At 43.7% G+C, this 19,008-nt stretch overlaps 1 protein-coding gene across 1 annotated transcript in view; it reads right to left on the reverse strand.

The window, feature by feature from the left end:
* Herc2 (HECT and RLD domain containing E3 ubiquitin protein ligase 2) overlaps nucleotides 1-19,008 on the reverse strand; it is a 145,747-nt gene that overhangs the window by 64,319 nt on the left and 62,420 nt on the right. The window contains exons 36-53 of the mRNA XM_050140027.1: nucleotides 17,941-18,128; nucleotides 16,968-17,160; nucleotides 14,572-14,754; nucleotides 11,616-11,797; nucleotides 11,068-11,215; nucleotides 10,798-10,994; nucleotides 10,255-10,485; nucleotides 9,313-9,451; nucleotides 7,953-8,096; nucleotides 7,540-7,682; nucleotides 7,047-7,314; nucleotides 6,822-6,958; nucleotides 5,529-5,627; nucleotides 4,034-4,202; nucleotides 3,812-3,937; nucleotides 2,638-2,746; nucleotides 2,392-2,531; nucleotides 424-614 (exon numbers count right to left, since the gene is read on the reverse strand). Coding sequence (XP_049995984.1) covers nucleotides 424-614; nucleotides 2,392-2,531; nucleotides 2,638-2,746; nucleotides 3,812-3,937; nucleotides 4,034-4,202; nucleotides 5,529-5,627; nucleotides 6,822-6,958; nucleotides 7,047-7,314; nucleotides 7,540-7,682; nucleotides 7,953-8,096; nucleotides 9,313-9,451; nucleotides 10,255-10,485; nucleotides 10,798-10,994; nucleotides 11,068-11,215; nucleotides 11,616-11,797; nucleotides 14,572-14,754; nucleotides 16,968-17,160; nucleotides 17,941-18,128 — 2,987 coding nt within the window. The remainder of the gene's footprint in view (nucleotides 1-423; nucleotides 615-2,391; nucleotides 2,532-2,637; nucleotides 2,747-3,811; nucleotides 3,938-4,033; nucleotides 4,203-5,528; nucleotides 5,628-6,821; nucleotides 6,959-7,046; nucleotides 7,315-7,539; nucleotides 7,683-7,952; nucleotides 8,097-9,312; nucleotides 9,452-10,254; nucleotides 10,486-10,797; nucleotides 10,995-11,067; nucleotides 11,216-11,615; nucleotides 11,798-14,571; nucleotides 14,755-16,967; nucleotides 17,161-17,940; nucleotides 18,129-19,008) is intronic.

Raw genomic sequence — 19,008 nt, forward strand, 5'->3', positions numbered from 1 at the left:
TTTGAGCAGTCTCACTCCAAGTCACATAAATGGTGCATTTACAGACTTCTGACCAGGATCTAGACTGGGTCACAGAAAACGTTTCCCTTCCTATCACATCTGCCCTGCTGGCAAACAAGGTACAAACAGTGTTAGTGAAATCCCAAAAACTCATTTGTATGCTAGAAAAACTTGTAACCTGGAGTATAATAGGAATTAACATTTTACATATGAAAATATATAAAATAATTGGTTACTCAACTGGTCACTTAATAAAATCTGTTATTCATAGTGTTTAAAAATCTAACGATAATACACAATATACTAGTCTGTATGTTAAAAATTATTTAATGACCTGAAACTTAAAATGAGCGTTGACAGGGTATTAGCAAAGCTAAAAGTTCTCAGTTCAATGTGTTTCCTGACACATCCCACAAACATTACCTTCCCTTGGGACCCAGATGATTGCCAACAGGGCTCACTGCCATCGATGAGACGAGAGGCCTGGTTCACAGAGGACGACACATTCAGACTCTTCACCATCCGCGACCAGCTGTCTAGCAGCATTCCAGGCTGACTGCTATGACAGCGCTTCAGCTGCTTTCCAGAACGGCCACAAAAGACTGCAGACTGCCCTATTGCATGGTCAAACAGAGGACAGACACTATGGGACTGGACAGAGCCCCCATGTCTGAGAAACCAGAGGACGACACAGCAAAGCGCTTCGAACTATGCTATTTTCAAATATCTTTAAATTTAAAAAGAGCCGTTAGTTAATACCAAAAATGGCTTTCTAAAAGCTACCCAATATTACTTTGTATCAATTTGAGAAATGAGGTCTGTATAATGCTGTAATTCATTCCACATAAATCTTCTCAGATAATAACAAGGCAATGTATTTCCAAACAACCTGTGTCCGTTCACAACAAAATATTATTAGAACAACTTTTAGGATCTGAGAGAGTAGTTCAGTGGGAGAATGTGTGTGTGGTATACAGGATACCCCAGAATCAGTCTCTAGACTACAAAAATAAGAATAATAAAAATACTTTTATAAATGCAGCGCTAAAGATCAACTTTGTATTTACACATCCATTAATGGTGAATTCTGAAATTCAGTTAGCCTTTCCCAACTAAAAGAATAAGACAAAAAAAAAAAAAAAAGAAAAAAAAAGTAAACAAACCTCTGTTTGAAAGTACCAAAATAATGAAATAGAAAAGAATTAAGGCCAGCAACTAAAGAAGGCTAGGGATAAACGGAAGTGTGCAGAGGAGACGTGGCCTGGATCTGACAGCTCCCCTTATTGCTCTCAGGCCCAAGAGGGTTGTGAGCAGCTCCAGGAGCCGAGCTGCATTTGAAATCCCAGCAGGAAGTACAGACAAGAGTGAACTATGAAGTGACATCACATTTGGGAGGTGTTCTCTGTCCTCTGTTCACTAGATTAAAGCTCAACATACATCTATGTCAATGACAGTTGATAAAAGTGAGCTCAAATAGGAATTGATCACTAACATCTGACAAACCAACCCTGCTGGTTAAGGCTTAGTTTACCCCACTGTCGTCAGGGTTCTTCTGTGCTGTAATGTTTCATCAGAATGTGTCTTACGCAGTTGGTAGTCACAACTTTCCACCGAATATATATACCAAGTGTTTTTATCCGTGTATTTATTCATGGCCATTTAAGATTTGTTTTTCATGTTGGCTATTGTGAATGATGCAGCCATTAACATGGGTGGGCAAGCATCTGTTTGTGTCTTGGGATGGGAGCAAGCAAACAGGCAGCACTCTTCTATGGCCTCTGATTTAGTTTCTGCCTTCAGGTTCCTGCTCTGACTGCCATGGTTTATAAATCTGTAAACTGCAAAATTAAATCAACCCTTTCTTCCCTAAACTTCTTTGGTCATGGTGTTTTATCACAGCCACAGGAAGCCTAACTAAGGCAGCAGGAATAGGAAAGACAAGATGAGGAAGTTAAATGCTAATGTCTGTTTGGATGGACAGATGGTTTTGGAAATACATGGTAGAGACAGTTGTACAACATCATACACAGCACATTCACTATAAATTTATAATGGCAAATTCTAAGCTCTGTGTATTTCACTGCAATACAAATACATAATACTACAAATGAAAACCTATACCACCAACTTCCATTGCACCCAACTAAACATATATGCGCTCTTAGTTTCTGGAGATGATTCTAAAATTTCTGGAAACTGAGACAGGCAAACCTTATTACTCTAAAGGAAAGAAGGCAGGGAAAGGGGAGGAAATGGATCCGACTGTCCCTTCTCTCTAACTGCGCTCCCTCTGCAACACCCCCTGTACACACGTGAACCTAACGGCAGACTTCAGGAGTTATTTCACAAGTGGGACTTAATGGAGGACGAAGTACAAGCATTCAGCTCTACCTGGCTCATTTATCCTGCCGAAAGTATGTCTGCTGTTGTGTTTCTTTGTCTTGAAACAGGTTTCACAGAAATCAAAGTCATCACAGTTTCTGCACTTGAATCTGGATCCATTGATAGGGAACGTCTGACAGCCATCACAGCTGTTTTTAAGAAAGATAAGAAAATAATGAAGTCATTCTTAAATAACTTTAGAAGAAAACTCTTCCTCCCCAAACTCATCTAGTAATCATGAAACCAGAAACTCACGTGACCCCTGGATGAATACTGGGCACCAACTCCATTTCGGACAGCAACCCAGTCCAGTGAGACTGCTGGGGGAAGTCCACAATGATGTCTTTCCCGTTGGCACTGAAAGCTAGCACAGGACAGAAACTACCTGAGACAACTTTACAGTCAACATAAACCTACAGCTCGATACTGCAGCTCTGTGGTAAGTGCTGTAGGCAGTCACATTCCTTAAAGAACGCTCCTTAGCAATGAGACGGCACTTAGTCATCAGCCAGCTCCAGCAGAGCAAGAGTGAGCTCTCTGGCTGCACCGATGAGAAGGTACAGATGCTCGTATAATCTTCTATTTGTGCTTATAATCTCCATACTAACAAGTTTTTAATTATAAAAGTCAAAAACTGCACTTAGTCCCTTCATATATTAGGAAATAAACCACATTAACAATGCTAAAACTTTCCATCCTTTAAGAACAATCTTCTGTCAAAACACTGATTTAGCAGCCATAAACGCTTTTTTAAACATATTTCTGTTTTGATACACAAGGATCTTTTAAGCAGCTGGGCAGTGGTGGTGTATGTCTTTCATCCCAACACTTGGGAGGCAGAGGAACGTGGATTTCTATGAGTTCAAAGCTAGCCTGGTCTACAAGAGCTAGTTCTAGGACAGGCTCCAAAGCTACAGAAAAACCCTACCTCCAAAAATAAAAAAAAATAAATAAAAAAAAAAGCTGACAGGGTTTCTCTGTAGCTTTGGGGCCTGTTCTTGTAGACCAGGTTGGCCTCAAACTCACAGAGATCTACCTGCTTCTGCCTCCCAAGTGCTGGGATTAAAGGTGTGCACTACCACCGCCTGACTAAATAATCTTTTAAGCAAAGAAAAATACTTATAATAAAAATTAAAATATAAAAGAAGTCATTTGTTCTTGCGCGACCTGGGACGTTCTAACAATGGCCAAGCCCTGGGAAAGCAGCAATATTCTGGAATCCAAGTGCTGAAACATAAAGTAATGGTGACACTCGTCTGTTTAATCTATTTTGTTTAACCTGGCTATTTTTATGTCTGTTATTTCTGACCTTTACTGTATTTCTCAGACATATTCATTAAACTTTTGATAGCATGGTAAAAAGAAATGCTAATGCATATAGTAATAAAGGAAACTGTAGTCTGTAACAAAGCATTTTGTTGGCTGTTACCTTTCACGAGCCCCACACTTTGATGAGTAACAGATCCCCACTTGTATTTTGGTGTGGTTACGGAAGCTTTGACCCGTACTTTATCACCAATCTTGATGTGAGAAGAAGAACTCGGTGGAGGATAGCCTAAGGAGTTCATTGGCAAACACACTATGATTAGTGCTCACTTTCTGGGAACCGTGTCTCTAAGAAATAAAAAGTATTAACAAGGAGTGTGCTCACCTATGAGTTCAACGTGAATATACCTAACCCAGTAAGTACCCCCTTTCTGCTGCCAATCACACTGCACATTGAGGTCATGCAATCCATCTCTGTCCAGCTTGATGACTTTGCCCACATCACCTTCACACACTTCTTCATATGTTCGACAGCATCGAACCATCATTCCGACCTGAAATTGAAATGCAAAGTGCAGTAAAGTACAGCTAGACAGAAGATAAAGGTGAAGATTTTATTTAGGACCCAGAAAAGAAGCTAAAAATATTGAGCTGGTTAGTTTGTCAACTTGACACAAATTAGAGTCACCAAGGAAGTCAGAACGCTAATTGAGGAGCTACCTCCATCAGGCTGGCCTGTGCGCATGTCTGTGAGTCATTTTCTTGATTAATAATTGTTGGAGGGGGGCAGTGCAACCCACCGTGGGCACTGCCACTCCTGGACAAGCCATGGGGAGCCGTAAGCTACATTTCTGCATGCCATCTGCTTCAGCTCCTGTCACTAGAGTCTTGCCTTAAGTCCCTGCCCTGGTTTTCCCACTATGATTGGGGCATGTAAGCCAAATCAACCTTTGGAGTCAACGCCTTATCACAGTAGCAGAAAGCAAAGTAAGATAAGCAGCATTTAGCACAGGTGGAACAGACCTCGCTGGAAATACATACATGAACCTGTATCATCTTCAGAAGGAGTAACAGCTCAAACACAAGCTACAGCTAATAAATCCATCATGGTGACAAGAAACAAACCAAAGCTTCTTGGTCACCTTCAGCCGACCACCAATGCATCTCTGAGAAAACTGAGAGACAACCTCTAATATCACTGATTTTAAACAGGGTGCTTACTCTGCCTTTCCTCCAAGAACTGTAAAACAACTAGAGCTGATTTAAAAAAAAGAAAACCTAAGCTAATAAATCCAAAAGCATTAAGTAAGCTAGAAAATCACCATCACACTGGCCTATAATGGGTCTAGGTTTGGGAAACTTCTTGAAGACCAAGCAAGGTGAATGTCCACCCAGTAACAAACACCTGTCAACATAAGAATCTAACAAGCCTTCCTACCAAAGTCTCAGCATGAGTCCAGACACTTCCCAGTACTACTTCAAGTTCTATTTGAACCTTCCCAGCATAGATCTAATCATTGTCCCAAGGGCATGCTCTCTGGTCTCTTCTCGTTCCCATGGTATCCGTATCTCTTTCTAATAAGCAGATCTTTATTTTTTCCTTTTTTTATTTATTTATTTATTTTTTTTTTTTTGGACACGGTTTTTCTGTAGCTTTGGAGCCTGTCCTGGAACTCACTCTATAAACCAGGCTGGCCTCAAAATCACAGAGATCCTCCTGTCTCTGCCACCTGAGTGCAGGGAGTAAAGAGCAGTCTGACTGCCTTCCATTGCCAGGATGGCAGCCCCCTCCCCCCTGCAGGGCGAGAACCTCTGTCAGCTCAGTTATTGCCCAGCATATGGGCGGTGCTCAAGCAGATGAAAAGACAAACAAGGCCCACCTGAACGTTCTCTCTCACATACACAGCATAGTCGTCGTTACTCAGGAAGTCAGCACGCTTCTTGTAAGTCTGGCTCTCAGTCACAACAGCACCAGCAGCCTAAGTGACATAAACACATAAACAAATTGAAAAAGGCACATAAGAAAGACTGTCAGCTGGCATGGTGGCACACACCTTTAATCCCAGGAGGCAGAGACAGATGGATCTCTAGAAATTTGAGGCCATTCTGGCCTACATAGTAAATTCCAGGCCAGTTAGAGCTACACAATGAGACCCTATTGACAAAAACAAACAAAAATACTGAAATCCATAATATAAACAAATGCAGTAGATAATACTGTACTTTCATTATAAAAATCTTCCTACCTTAACAGCAATAGTACAGTATATAAAATAAATTTTTAAAAAATTTTAAATATATTATATTAGTGTTTTGGCTGCATAGATGTATGTACACTACAAGCATGCCTGGCATTACAGAGGACAGATGAAGTTACATATGGCTGTAGGCCATCATGTGGGTGCTGAGAATTGAACACAGGTCTTCTGTAAAAGCAACAAGTGCTTTTAACCTCTTAGCCATAATTCTAGGCAAAATGAATCTTAACAGTTTGCAATAAACAAAACTTTCCAAAGCTTTTAAAAATGAATTTTATAAAACAATTGTTTCAGATAAAAAAATCACTATATCACACAAAATATGATTGCTTATTTAAATGGTGGTCTTTTACACGGGCTGTCAGTATGCATCCCAGGCTAGTTTCTGACTCCTGATCCTTCTGCCTCAGTCTCCAAAGTGGTATTACAAGCATGCAGCACTATGGCATGTGTTTTTGACTTTTAAAAACAGAGTATTGGTATACTTCCAAGGCTAGTCTAAAACCATCCTTGAACTCATGATCCTCTTACTATGGAGGGTTCAGCATATTTATTTGTATTTTAGCCAGACAATGTCTAGTGATGCTGCCAGGAACAGCTTCGAACTCTCAGCTCAATCAATCCTCCTTCTTTCAGTCTGCAGAGTAACTGTGACCACAACAGACACGGCTCTCCAGTGTCTTCTACCCAACAGCACTCAATTGTTCTCATTGGCTTCTAAAACTAAGAGAAATTTAATAGAGGAAAACCAATCATTATCTCAGCAGCAAAAGAGACAACTTTGTTCTGTATATAGCAGAGCTGTGGGTAAGCTTGCACAACTGGCCACAGGGCGTACACTGGTTCTTTTGAGGGATGGAGAAAAGTAACATTGAATCATCGTGTAAGACTGGTAGGATACGTGGAACCACTGACCACAGGGTACGGGGTATCCTCCACATCTTCCACCACCTCCTCGTCTGAATACTCGTCAGATACTGTGTCCGCATCCGAGAACTCTGTAACCTGGACATCAGAGTGGTCTAGTAGCCACCCAACCAAGGCTTCCACACCTAAGAGCAAAAACAGTCAGCTACCTTCAAGACCAATAATACTGTACTTCAAACCCAAAAAACAAGCATATACAAGAAAAAATTATACCAGGCAAACCAGACGCATTCCCAGAGGTGCCAGAGAGCGACTTCAGAGCAAACTCTATATTCTTCCTAGGAAATCCCATTTCCATGAGCTGCACCACAATAGGCAGAGCAGGCGCTGGCGACTGCCTGCGCTTCTTCGCCCTGGCAAGATGGATGTGTTGTACGGAGACTGGGGTGGTGGCCTCACTGGAGCTGCAGTCTTCACAGCCTGGACTGGAAGGGTGTGTAGATTCCACAGCCAAGCACTGACAGAGGGCCAAGGCAGCAGCCTAGGCAAACAAGGAAGGTTAGGAGAAGGGCCCTCGACCATCTGAGCAAAAGGGAACAACCAGCATCTTCCATGAGCTGACTGCAGAGGACAGATTTACGAGTGCATCTCAAAATGAATTAATAAAGCACGTTAGGGAAGGGGACTGCTTCAGTACAGAGCTAGTCGGTCAGTCATTCACAGTTAACCATACTGAGTTAAAGCGATCAAAGTTAGACAAGTGTACCTCAAGTTCCTGTTTATCAAATATGGCTTTCACAGGAGATGGCTGGGTGGCTGAGGACAATAACTGCTGCAGGAGGATCATCGGAGGCTGTGGCCCTTCCGGTGACATGTCCCCAAGGTCAGGGGATGCAGCTGCTCCATCATCTGAATTTGAAAACAAAATCTGTATATCCTACTTCTCAACAGCCAACCCACCTCTACTGAAGGTAGTGTGCTGGCCCGCTGCACTGTACACAGCCAGGCATCAGTCCTCAGATACACAGGTCTCATAGCTGACAACTGCATCTGCAGCACAGCCAGCCCACACACCAGGCACGCGCTCTCCTTTTATGAACTGCTAATTCATGCTCTTTGTACATGTTTCTAATAGAGTATCTTCTGTCACATCTACGTAAAACCCCGTTAAGAAGATACCTGCATGTAGAGTCCCGGGCTCCTGAACAGCTGGCTGAGACAGTATCTGCCGTAGTTTGTCTTGGTGGGAAAGCAGCGCCCGCCCTGCTTTCAGGATGTACAGCTTCAGCTGCTGGCTGCGCAGCAGGTCCAAGTCTACTTGTCCTATGGAACAAAAGAACCAGTCAGAACCAGATATCCAGCTCATGTTCACCATGCGTGCCATCTCTACAACGGAAAAGCAATGTCGTGGCTTTCAGGAATGAACTGATTACCAACAACTGTGACCTCTGACCCCTAGGTCTCCTTTCTTCAGTGCCCTAGGTATCTATCTTAATGCATTGAACTGAAGGCTAGAACCACGTAAGCATTTCCTGCTATAATTAAATGTTTCCCAAATTACTGAAATTTCAACCAGACACAAATAAAACATTTTCATATTTTCTTGCAATATTATTCCTAGGAGGAATTTTGTCAGAAGCATCTAGTTTAACTGAAGCCATTTCCCTAGAATGAGCTCTCTGATCCAGTGATATGAAGCCATGCCACAAGTGTCTGACAGCAGACCAAGGACCACAAAATAGCCTATGCAGGAGAGAAGCAACTTTCCTAAGCAGGGGATGCAGGAGGCCTTGGGGACAGCACAGCAAGTGTAGGTTGAGAGAATGAAATTAGATGAGTCCTTGAGCACTAAACTTGGACCAACGGGCAGACCAGTTTGTTCACTAAGATGACAAAAATGGAGGCAATTGGGAGAACAGACTGAATTTGAGGCAAACGGCTGCTATATTCACAGGCCCTCCACTCAGAGCTGTGAACTGCAGACTCAAAATTAAAGGTGTTTATCATCACAGACGTTGGAGCAACAACAAATATAGAGAGTAAACAGGGGGAGTATGTTCAAAGAAGAGACAGAATGAGATGGGGTTATGAGGGAAACCACAAGATTTCAATGGTATAAAGAGCAAGAGAAACAGAAACAAACTCTGAGAATAACCAAAAGGCAGGAAGAGGAAAATCCCAAGAGTGGTTACCCAGACCCAAAGGGAGGAAAGGTTTTAAGGAAGCTGCCCACCACAGTTAGAGACAAAGTCAAGAGAATCCAAAGACAAAGTTCTTTAGGGCTGACCCTGAGAATGTCATGAACGGAGAAACAAACCCGATATCCTAAAAGTCTGCTAAGAATAGGTGCTGGCAATTCGAAGTGATGGGGTTCCAAATCTGAAGTCAACGGCAAACCTAAAAAGTACTTTATATCCCTAACTATAGCCGACAAGTGCTACGTGAACTCCAAGGCTCCAACAGTCACACGAACCAACTCTGATAAATGGGCAAGCGATGCCAGTTCAGATTATTTTACCATGGAACACAATGTACTGACCTGCAAAGGCCTGTTTTGCTGATTTCTTTGTTTTGTGCTTTTCCAGTTTGCTTCCAGCAAGGTTCACCAACTCAGCCCAGACAGAAAGCATAGGCTCCGTGAAAGGCAGGTTGTTTACGCTAAAGGCCACAGCAGGAAGCTGAAGAAAGGGCACAAAATCCTTCAAAGAGTTGCTGATGAGATTAACAAAGTCTGAAATTTATTAAAGCATGAGATCTGAATTTAAATATGCATACTCCAAGTCATGTCCTGCCTGAGGATAATTCTGAAAGATACTACAGAAAGATAAAAGTACACATACAACAGATATGCTCTATATGAAGGTTTTCTTTACCAGTTTGCCAACACTAATATATCAGGGTGGTAGTTATAATCTAAGACTTTTTCTGTACATTCCAAATTTACTACATGTACTTATTCCTATTATAATCAAAAATGTTTTATTAAAAAATATATAGTCAAATTGCACTTGGGTTACATAGAATTATATATAACCTTCTCTACTGTCCTAAGGCATGGGCACTTGGGTTACATAGAATTATATATAACCTTCTCTACTGTCCTAAAGCACAGGCACAGCATCTAGCTAAGCTATGGCATTCCCCATGATTAAAAGCATTTTTCTAACTAAAGATTATTATCTTAAAAAATCATTTCTAGAAGCCAAATTATTCAATAAAAATACATTTTAGAAACTCCTATTTTAAATACTTAAAATTACCGTACAGAATGTCAATCTCTTTTTATGTCTAAAAGTCCCTGGCTGTATGCTCCCTGAGGCAGGCCTTTCCTAGAAGTACAAGCTAGCGCAGGAGGAAAGCTATGTGAACTCCTGACTCACACAGATAGCTTCCTAGAAGACAACATAAAGTACAGGTTCTAACACCTGTACACCAGTTTCAGTACCACCCCAACACTCGAGAGCTCCGCCAAGCTACATACCGGTTTGAGCTGATTCAAAGGGCAAACTCGGCACATGCGCATGTCACAGAACTGCACAGTGATTCTGCCCTTAGGGGTGATGCGAGTCACTGTGCCCTCTCCAAACTCATCATGCATGACCTGGCCTCCCAGGCGCAGCCGGCCATCGATCCCTCCAATCACAGCCAGCACTGCCATGAGGCCCCCCACTTCCAGGTTCTCAGAGTCTGGGAAGTAGTCCTCCAGCAGGGCCTATAAGGGAGACAGCAAGTGTGAAGTGCAGCTAAACTCAAGTCCTTTATCTCATTCACTATGTATAAATTCACTTTAGGAAACAGAGCATCACTACATTGTCCCAGACTTGTGAGCTCACGCAAACCTTCTACCTCAGCCTTTCAAGCAGCTTGGACTACAGGCAAACACCATGCCTATCTGAATTGTTAATTTCTTTAATAGTTATTTCCATCAAAATGCCCTTAAGTAAACATGAAACAAAAACACTTCGTGTTTAAAGATAACTTGACCGCTAGGATCTCAGCATGCTGCTGGAAACCTGGAACACACCCTTTCTGGAGTCTTCCCAGAGCAGCTGTGTGTGACGGAGCAGAGCTGGGAGTTAATGTATTTGTTGATGAGGCCGTTCCACTGGGTGAGCGAGTGCAGAGTGCGGAGCAGCCCTACCACCTCCTCAGCCAGAGTGCTGCTGTGAGTGGCAGTCAAGGAAGCCTGCGGCCGCGCCCTCCGCTTCCTCAATGTGGATTCTGAAGCAGAGAGAAAACCAAGTTGCAAAGCACTCACTAAACAGGGGCACCAAGGACAGGCACTGCCACTCACCTCTAAGTAATGGGATGTCAGAAGAACAAGTAGTGAGCAAGCTGCCCAGGAAGCCAAACAGCTTTTCCACCAGACACTTCATGTCCCGTGCCCTTTCTGTCTTGTCCCATGACGGAAGAACTGCTTGTAGTAAATGGACAGCTAAGATCTGCTCAAACACAACACAAAATGACATCAGACAGCTTTACCTTCTCTTTATCTCTTAATGAAATTAACCATCTGCAACTTTGACATTCATGATTAATCAGATGGTTGACAGGAAAGACTATCAGGAATTCAAACTGCATGAATTTAAGTGAAACTGTTCTTTAAACTTAATTCCTGGCAACCGTGCTACTACTTCCATGGGCAGATGAGAGCAGCTGAGAAAAGGCAAAGAAGCTTATTTAGCAACTGAAGGGACTGCAGTAACCAAGACCCTCGGCAGACAAGGCAAGGAGATTCCTGTTGCACCCGTGGCTATTTTCTCCATGAAGAAGCATGGTTACCAGGTCTAGCTCCACTCAGGACTGCCCTCAGTGAGCTAGGTTTGGCTAGCAGCGCATTACCTGCCTCTGCAGGGAGGCGGCAGTGAAGGGCGCATGCCCCTCCACAACCTTCATGAGCAGCGTGATCCATCTTGGGGAGCTAAGGGCCCCACAGGCCTGTGGGGTGAGTGCGATGCTCCGGACGAAGCCCAGTGTACACCAACTCCGGTGCTGCTCCCTGCACACCAGTCTGTCTGGAGGAGCTGCCAGAGGAAACAGAGCACGCTTGAACCAAGAGTCAGAAACCAAGTGTGAGCACAACCCTCACAGTTAAATTACCTACCAATTCATTTTGGGCAATAAGCTGCCTTACAAGGGGACTCAGGAGTGGAGAAAGGCTTTAAGTTGGCTCAAAAAACATTTCATGGCATCATTTAAACCCTTTCAAATGCATGCAATCAGACTAGTTAACCTACTTACCCTGCTTCTACACGTCTAACAGCAGTAATTTACAGTGTGCAACTATTATACTTCTTAATCTCATGTGCCTTAAATGTCCCCATAATTTTGACTGACATCATAAAATGCCCAATCCAAGTTTACTTTGTTTTTTCTTATGTAGCCAGAACACATGATCCTACCTCTACTTCTCCAGTGACAGGATTAGAGGGACATTCTAATATGCCCATGAGAATGAGGTTTTCTACTCCTCCTGACTTCCCAGTGTCCAAAGGACACGTCCTCCTTTCTACTCTTTCAACTTAGGATGTGAAGCCTGTGGTCTGAGTTCCCATGGCAGCAGCAGCAGCAGCAGCAGCAGCAGCAGCAGCAGCAACTCACCTTCCCCCAGCCCATGCTGCATTCCTGCCCTCCAAGCTCACTAAGACCCATGTCTTAGCTAAGACACAAGCTCACATACTAACATTCACATATATACTGAGACACTAACTCATAAAATAAGACATATTCAAATATTGTCTGTCACAGTCACTCACACAAGCTACTGCAATCACTAGTAGACTCACAATCATATATTGCATACAGAACCAAAGTATACACTTTGCACACATCCCTATTTACACAGAAGACATATGCTTAGACAATTACTCATGCTAAAATACGCATACACATCCATTTGCGCTCATCTACCTATGGACATATATGTACTCACTTTCTCCCTCTATCACCAACCAAGCCTCCTCCCAGTGACACACTCAAAAGTCTGACCTTTGCTCTCCTATGTACGTTCACAACAGAGACACTGACAGAATGCATGTGCTCAGCTAACACTCAACACCTGCTCCCATATTATCACAGCCATGTGTGCCCATGTTTACCCCCCGGCCCACACCCACACACCCTCACTCTCACTGGCACGGACACTCATGCATGCTCATTACCGATAGTTGGTTTTGCACTCACAGTCAGGAACAGACACTCCCTCCGACACACACTTGCAACCACACAACTAGGACACACACAAGCACATTCCCACAACATCTGACACAGCTACTTGTCCACAGACGTTCCCGTACATACATACTCACACAACCACACTGAAACACTCAAATACACATAACTTCATGCTTCCAATACAAGATCAGTGTGATTCTATTATTGGTTGCTAACCGACGACCTGGCATTAACTAAAACCAGGGATGCTAGGTACAGCTGTGAGGAGTTTTTCTTGATGGGATTATTTGAAGAAGGAAGACACTTCGTAAATCTGGGCCACACCTTCTGGTGTGGAGCCTACATACAACATGGAAGGAGGAAGCGTCTATTCTTTCCGGCTCCTCGCTCTCATTGAAGTTCTTGCCCTTACGGGCATTAGAGCCTACTTCTTTGGGGTTCTGGCATACACTGAAGACCAGTACAGTCAGCCTTATGAACCAAACAACCACTGGATGCTCAGTCTGTCTGTTGAAATAGCTGGACCACAGTCTGTAGGCCACTCTAATAACCCTGTTTTCATACTGATAGATTCATTCTGTCAGTTTTGTTTCTCTAGAGAATTCTGACTGACACGCTCAGTGATGGCAAACAAACTCTGTCTCACACCAGCATTTACTCACACAGAGCTAACACACACATGCACTCACTCATCAGAAATGTATCCAAACACATCTGTGTGCATTCACACTCACAAACATGCTAACAGCTACACATGCTCCAAATTCCTTTGACAGTCATACACATTTTCAGGCACACAGAAACACCCACCCAAGTTCAAGTGATATTTGCCATTTTTACACTGGTGCTCAGTCAGAACACCAGCATTCGATCCTAGTTGAAAATAAGGTCTCTAAGCATTAATAGTAAAGACTGAGATAACATGCAAGAAGGGCCAGGGCCCAAAGCAAATAAAGATTTCCACAAGAGAAGGACATAAGTGGTGCAGAGTGCACAGAAGACAAGGAGACCAGCAGTGAAGTCTGCAGCACAAGATGTCCAAGAAAAGGCAAAGGGAAGGAGCAGGCTCTGCTGAGAGCCTGCCGTGAGGATCCCTGGTCTCCAGAGCTCTAAGGGATCAGCACTAGAGGCTGAGTAGTCCTCACACATACACCTCCCCCATCCCATGCCTGCCCTCATTCAGTGCTAACCTTGACTCTAGCATCTCACAAGGGGAAGACATAAATAGCCTGGGTGAGGTCCACTGGTATCCCTGTAAAGAGGAAATCTGAAGCACATTCACACAAACACACACATGCAGAGCAAAGTGTAAACAAGAAGACAAAGACTATGTTCACATGCCTACAAGTCAAGAACTGTCAAGCAAACCAGTATTAGAGAAACCTGGAACATATTCTCTCTGGTAGCCTCAGAAGGAAGCAGCCCTAGTGAAATTTTCTGTTGTTTGCTACATCATGTCTATAATGCTGAGGTCCAGCAGCCACAGGGGCCTTACTACACAAATCCTCACACACACCTGACTCACAGTCTCACACCCAGACTGGCCCACAGACACACAGGCATGAGAGGTTCACACACACGCATCCACACTGAGGCTCTGTGCTCATATTGATTCATGTCATACATAGCTTATCTGTTGTTCCGCTTTCCACTAACATTCTCAGCAGTCCACACAAAGTCTTGGTAGCCTCGCTCTGCATGACATCAGCGTGGACACCAACAGACAGACACAGAGTCTGCAGTAAGTTAATAATGCTGGTCAGCATCATCGCTGTGGGGTGGATGTTCCTGTCTCCTTGTTCAGCTTCTGAAAAGGACGGTAGAAACAAGAAACCGCAGTCCTGAATAAAATCATCTGGGGATGTCATTTAAGGTATTTAATACCACACTCTGTTTTTCTTTACAAAAACTGAACAAATTTTAGAGTAGTTTTAGGTTCATAGAAAAATTAAGAAGATACAGAGAGATCTAACAAGCTTCTTTTTAATACTAGAAAATGAAACAGACCTTCACAAGAAAAAAAGAAACTTAAAATTTATTCTCTTTCTCCCTTCTTTTTTTTCCCCCCCAAGAGACTCTTACAATATTACCCTGTCTAACTCAAGTCCCTGGGTCCAAGAGATTCTCTTGTCTAAGCCTCCTGCCACTGCAACTGGCTACCTGACCATTTTTGCTACCATCTTCCTCAAAGAAAATGAGATTTAGGAGGAGGAGGTGCAGGTGCAGAGAGAGTGTGGAAGCTAGAGAAAAACTTCCAGTGTCTTTTTTTTCAGGTAACATCCATTTTGTTTGTAAAGACAGGGCTTTCACAGAAACCTGTGAATTGCTGATTAAGTTAACAAGTCTGGCCAATAGATCTACACCAACCAGAGTTGGGATTACAAGCATGCATGTTACCATGCCAACCTTTTGCTGGAGATAGAATTCAGGTCCTCATGTTTACATAAGAATAATCACTTTATGAAGTGAGCTATCTACCCCACCCTAGAAAATGAGATTTCAGAGTAACATTGTGTTTAAGCAACCTTACTATATAAGCAATAAAATGATTCCAAAGTTTTGTATCTTGAAAAAGAAAACTTATCACCAGGCAGTGGTGGTGCATGCCTCTAACCCCAGCACTTGGGAGGCAGAGGCAGGTGGATCTCTGTTAGTTCGAGGTCTACAGAGCAAGTTCCAGGACAGCCAAGGCTGTTACACAGAGAAGCCCTGTCTCAAAAAATCAAAACCAACCAAACAAAAACGTCAAGTTATCAAATGTCTAGGAGCTACAACCGGAGCAAAGGCAAAGCAGCAGCATCCCCTGAGCAGCCACGTGCATGGCCAGTCAGTCCAACTGTGGGACAAGGAGGCCACGGCTCTGTCACACTGCCACCTCTTCCCTGGCTCACTCCACAATGACAAATACTCCCATACAGCTGGGAAGAAGGGGCTACAAGTGGTCCAGAGCCACACACTATAGCTCAGATGCTCTGACAGTATAGCCAACACCCACCCACAAGATAAGCACTTGTCATTTTAGACTAAATGTGCACGCTCTGAGCCCACTGCAGTTTATGGGACAGCTTCTCTCACATTCCACGCCAGGAGCTCTCTTCTTAGCACACCCTCCAACTAACTATCAAGGAATAGGGAGGAACTTAAAGGAAGCAGGTGGGGCCATGGTGTAGGAGGTTCTTCTGTTCATGTATTGCTTTCATTGGTTAATGAATAAAGAAACTGCTTTGGGCCTGATAGGGCAGAACTTAGGTAGGCGGAGAAAATAGAACTGAATGCTGGGAAGAAGGGCAGAGTGAGAGAAGCCATGGATTCTCTGCTTGAGATGGGCACCGGTTAGAATCTTGCCAGTAAGCCACAACCATGTGGCAAAACACAGATTAATGGAGATGGGTTAAACTAATATATAAGAGTTAGTCAATAAAAAGTTAGAGCTAATGGCCAAGCAGCATTTAAATTAATACGGTTTCTGTGTGGTTATTTCAGGTGTAAGCTAGCCGGGTGGCCGGGACAAACAAGCGACCCGCTCTCCTTACAACAGGGCCATACCTTGAAGTTGGTGGAGGAAGAAACAAAGCGTCCTCAAACAAAATAAGTAAATAAATAGGTTTGTTGTTGTTACTGTTTCAAGGTTCAGCAGGTAGAGATACCTACCACCAGTGACCCCAACAAATTGTCCCCTAACTTATCACATACAAGTAAGACACACAAACACACATATAAAAACAAATAAAAAGACTTTAAGATCCAATTTAACAAACATGCTGCACTCTATCTTCCACCCCACTCTGGAAGGGCGTCAGGAAGCACAAAATAAAGGTGAAGATGCGTCAGTCTGTCCGGGCTACTGGACCGAGCCCCTTTACCCATCTACACCAGAATCATGTGTTTAAGGGGCAACCAGAGCAGTGTCTTCCAATGCATCCTGACCACTTCTAACACTGCAGAGGGAAAGGATAGCCACCCAACACATGAACAATCTGCCAAGCTACCCTGACCTAAAGGATTTTGTGAGTCACCCACCTGAGTCATCTTCTGTGTCTGAGTCCTCTGCAGAGGGCTGTGATGACACTGGCAACTCCACCAGCTTGAGGTCATACTTTCCTTCTTTACCCATCCTGTATGAGTTAGTGCTGCCCGTGTCCCACTGGACTCTGATCCAGCCATCCTCTCCCAGCTCACCAATTACACGGCCTAAGCCTGGCGGAGGCCCATCCTGAAACAGCAAAACCAAAGACTAGGTAAGAAAGTGACTGTCCTGTTCCGGACCCACCATGGTTCCTGTATTAATTCTGTACAGAGATTTTCATTCAGCCTCCTCCTGACCCAAATATGACTAAAAAATGTATAGATTCTATCATTGTTTTTATTTTGTGTGGGGTGGGGTGGGAGGATTAAGACAGGGTTTCTCTGTGTAACTGCCCTGGCTGTCCTGGAACTCGCTCTGTAGACCAAGCTGGTCCTGAACACAGAGATTTGCCTGCCTCTCCCTCCCAAGTGCTGGAATTAAAGGCATGCACCACAACTGCCTGGCAATCATATTATTTTTAAATGCCATGAAATCACAAGCTCATGTTCCTTTATTAAAGAAAAGAATTCTGTCAACTAGGGGATTCTCTGAACAAAAGCATAGTGAGTGTCCCAGCAATCAAAGTGGCCTTTCCAATGACCTCAATCACTAGGCCCAAGAGCAATATTCTGTCAAGTATCCCAAGAGAGAAAGGTATTGACAGAGTGCCATTACCTGATCTCAGACAATTTAATTTCTAAGAATACGGAGACCAAACCCATGCTTAGCAGTGTGTCTGAGAAAATCTATGTGACATCACAGGAAGGAAAATATTGTCCTCATGTCTTTTGCCTCTATTTTATTGCTCAGAAATCAATAACTAAGTCATCTATTAATCTTGTAAGTCCCGAGTTCAGATAGCCACCTATTCCAACTTCCACTGATTGGTGTTAGATGTGCTAAGAGGTTAATGAAAGCTCTGAGTACCTGGTCACCCCACTTCCAGTCCACGCCTCTCATGACCCTGGTTCCAATCTTCATCATAGCAGCCAGTTCTGGCCCTGAAACAGGGAGCTGGACAGGAGCGGTTTCCTTCCTTGTTTCCTCCAACACTGTAGCAGAGGCTCCCTGGGCAGAAGCACTCATGTCCTCCTCAACACTGTCACAAGTAGGACCTGTCAGAATGCCGAACAACAGCTGAGCCTGTAATTAGCCGCAATGTCCTATTTTTACTATTTTTAAAAATTGCATTCATGTGTAAGTTGCGTGTCTGAGCGTGGGTTTGCACATGTGGGTACAGTGGCAGCAGGTGTCCTAGAGCCGGAGTTACAGGCAGTTGTAGACGAGCAAACACGGGTGCTGGGAACTAACTAAACTCGGGTTCTCAGCATCAGGGGAAGTACTCCTTTAACAGCAGAGCCATCTTCCCAGCATCCAATGTGCTATGTTTTTACAGACACATCAGAAAATGTGGTGACATCATATAATCCTAGCACTAAAGAGGATCATGAGCTCAAAGCAGACTGTTCTACACAGAAGGATCCTGACACAGAGACACACATGATAGACAGACACACATACACACACACACACACACACACACACACACACACACAGCACAAAGATCAAGAAGAACTGATCAGCACTAAGTTTAAAGAACTTACACTGGAGTCTCACCCCCAACCCTGCAGGAAACCATCTGCAAGTGTCTTTCCTCCCTCTCCATTCCCTGGGAACTCTGCAGACGCTGGCAGGACCCAGCCTTTCTCACCCAGCCTCATCCTTTGTGTCAGCCTCCAATACCCAAGGACACTCTCACCTGGAAACTCACTGGCCACCACAGCCTGGGAACCCAGTAGGTGATCTTAACTTTCCCCCCATGGCAAGTTCATCAGTCTCATCTCCAGCCTGTAGCAGACCACATGAAGGGGCCTGGTCATCCTTTCTAACTCTATTCTATGTCGAACCTCATGGTAGACCCAGCTTTTTTCCTTCTTGTGGACCCACTCAGTCCCCTTTTAGCTCATCTCCAGGCATTCATATCAGGCCCCAATA

Source organism: Alexandromys fortis, unplaced genomic scaffold (genome assembly GCF_014885135.2).
Source record: "Alexandromys fortis isolate MF-2015 unplaced genomic scaffold, M_Fortis_MF-2015_v1.1 scaffold_39, whole genome shotgun sequence".
Classification (NCBI taxonomy): Eukaryota; Metazoa; Chordata; class Mammalia; order Rodentia; family Cricetidae; genus Alexandromys; species Alexandromys fortis.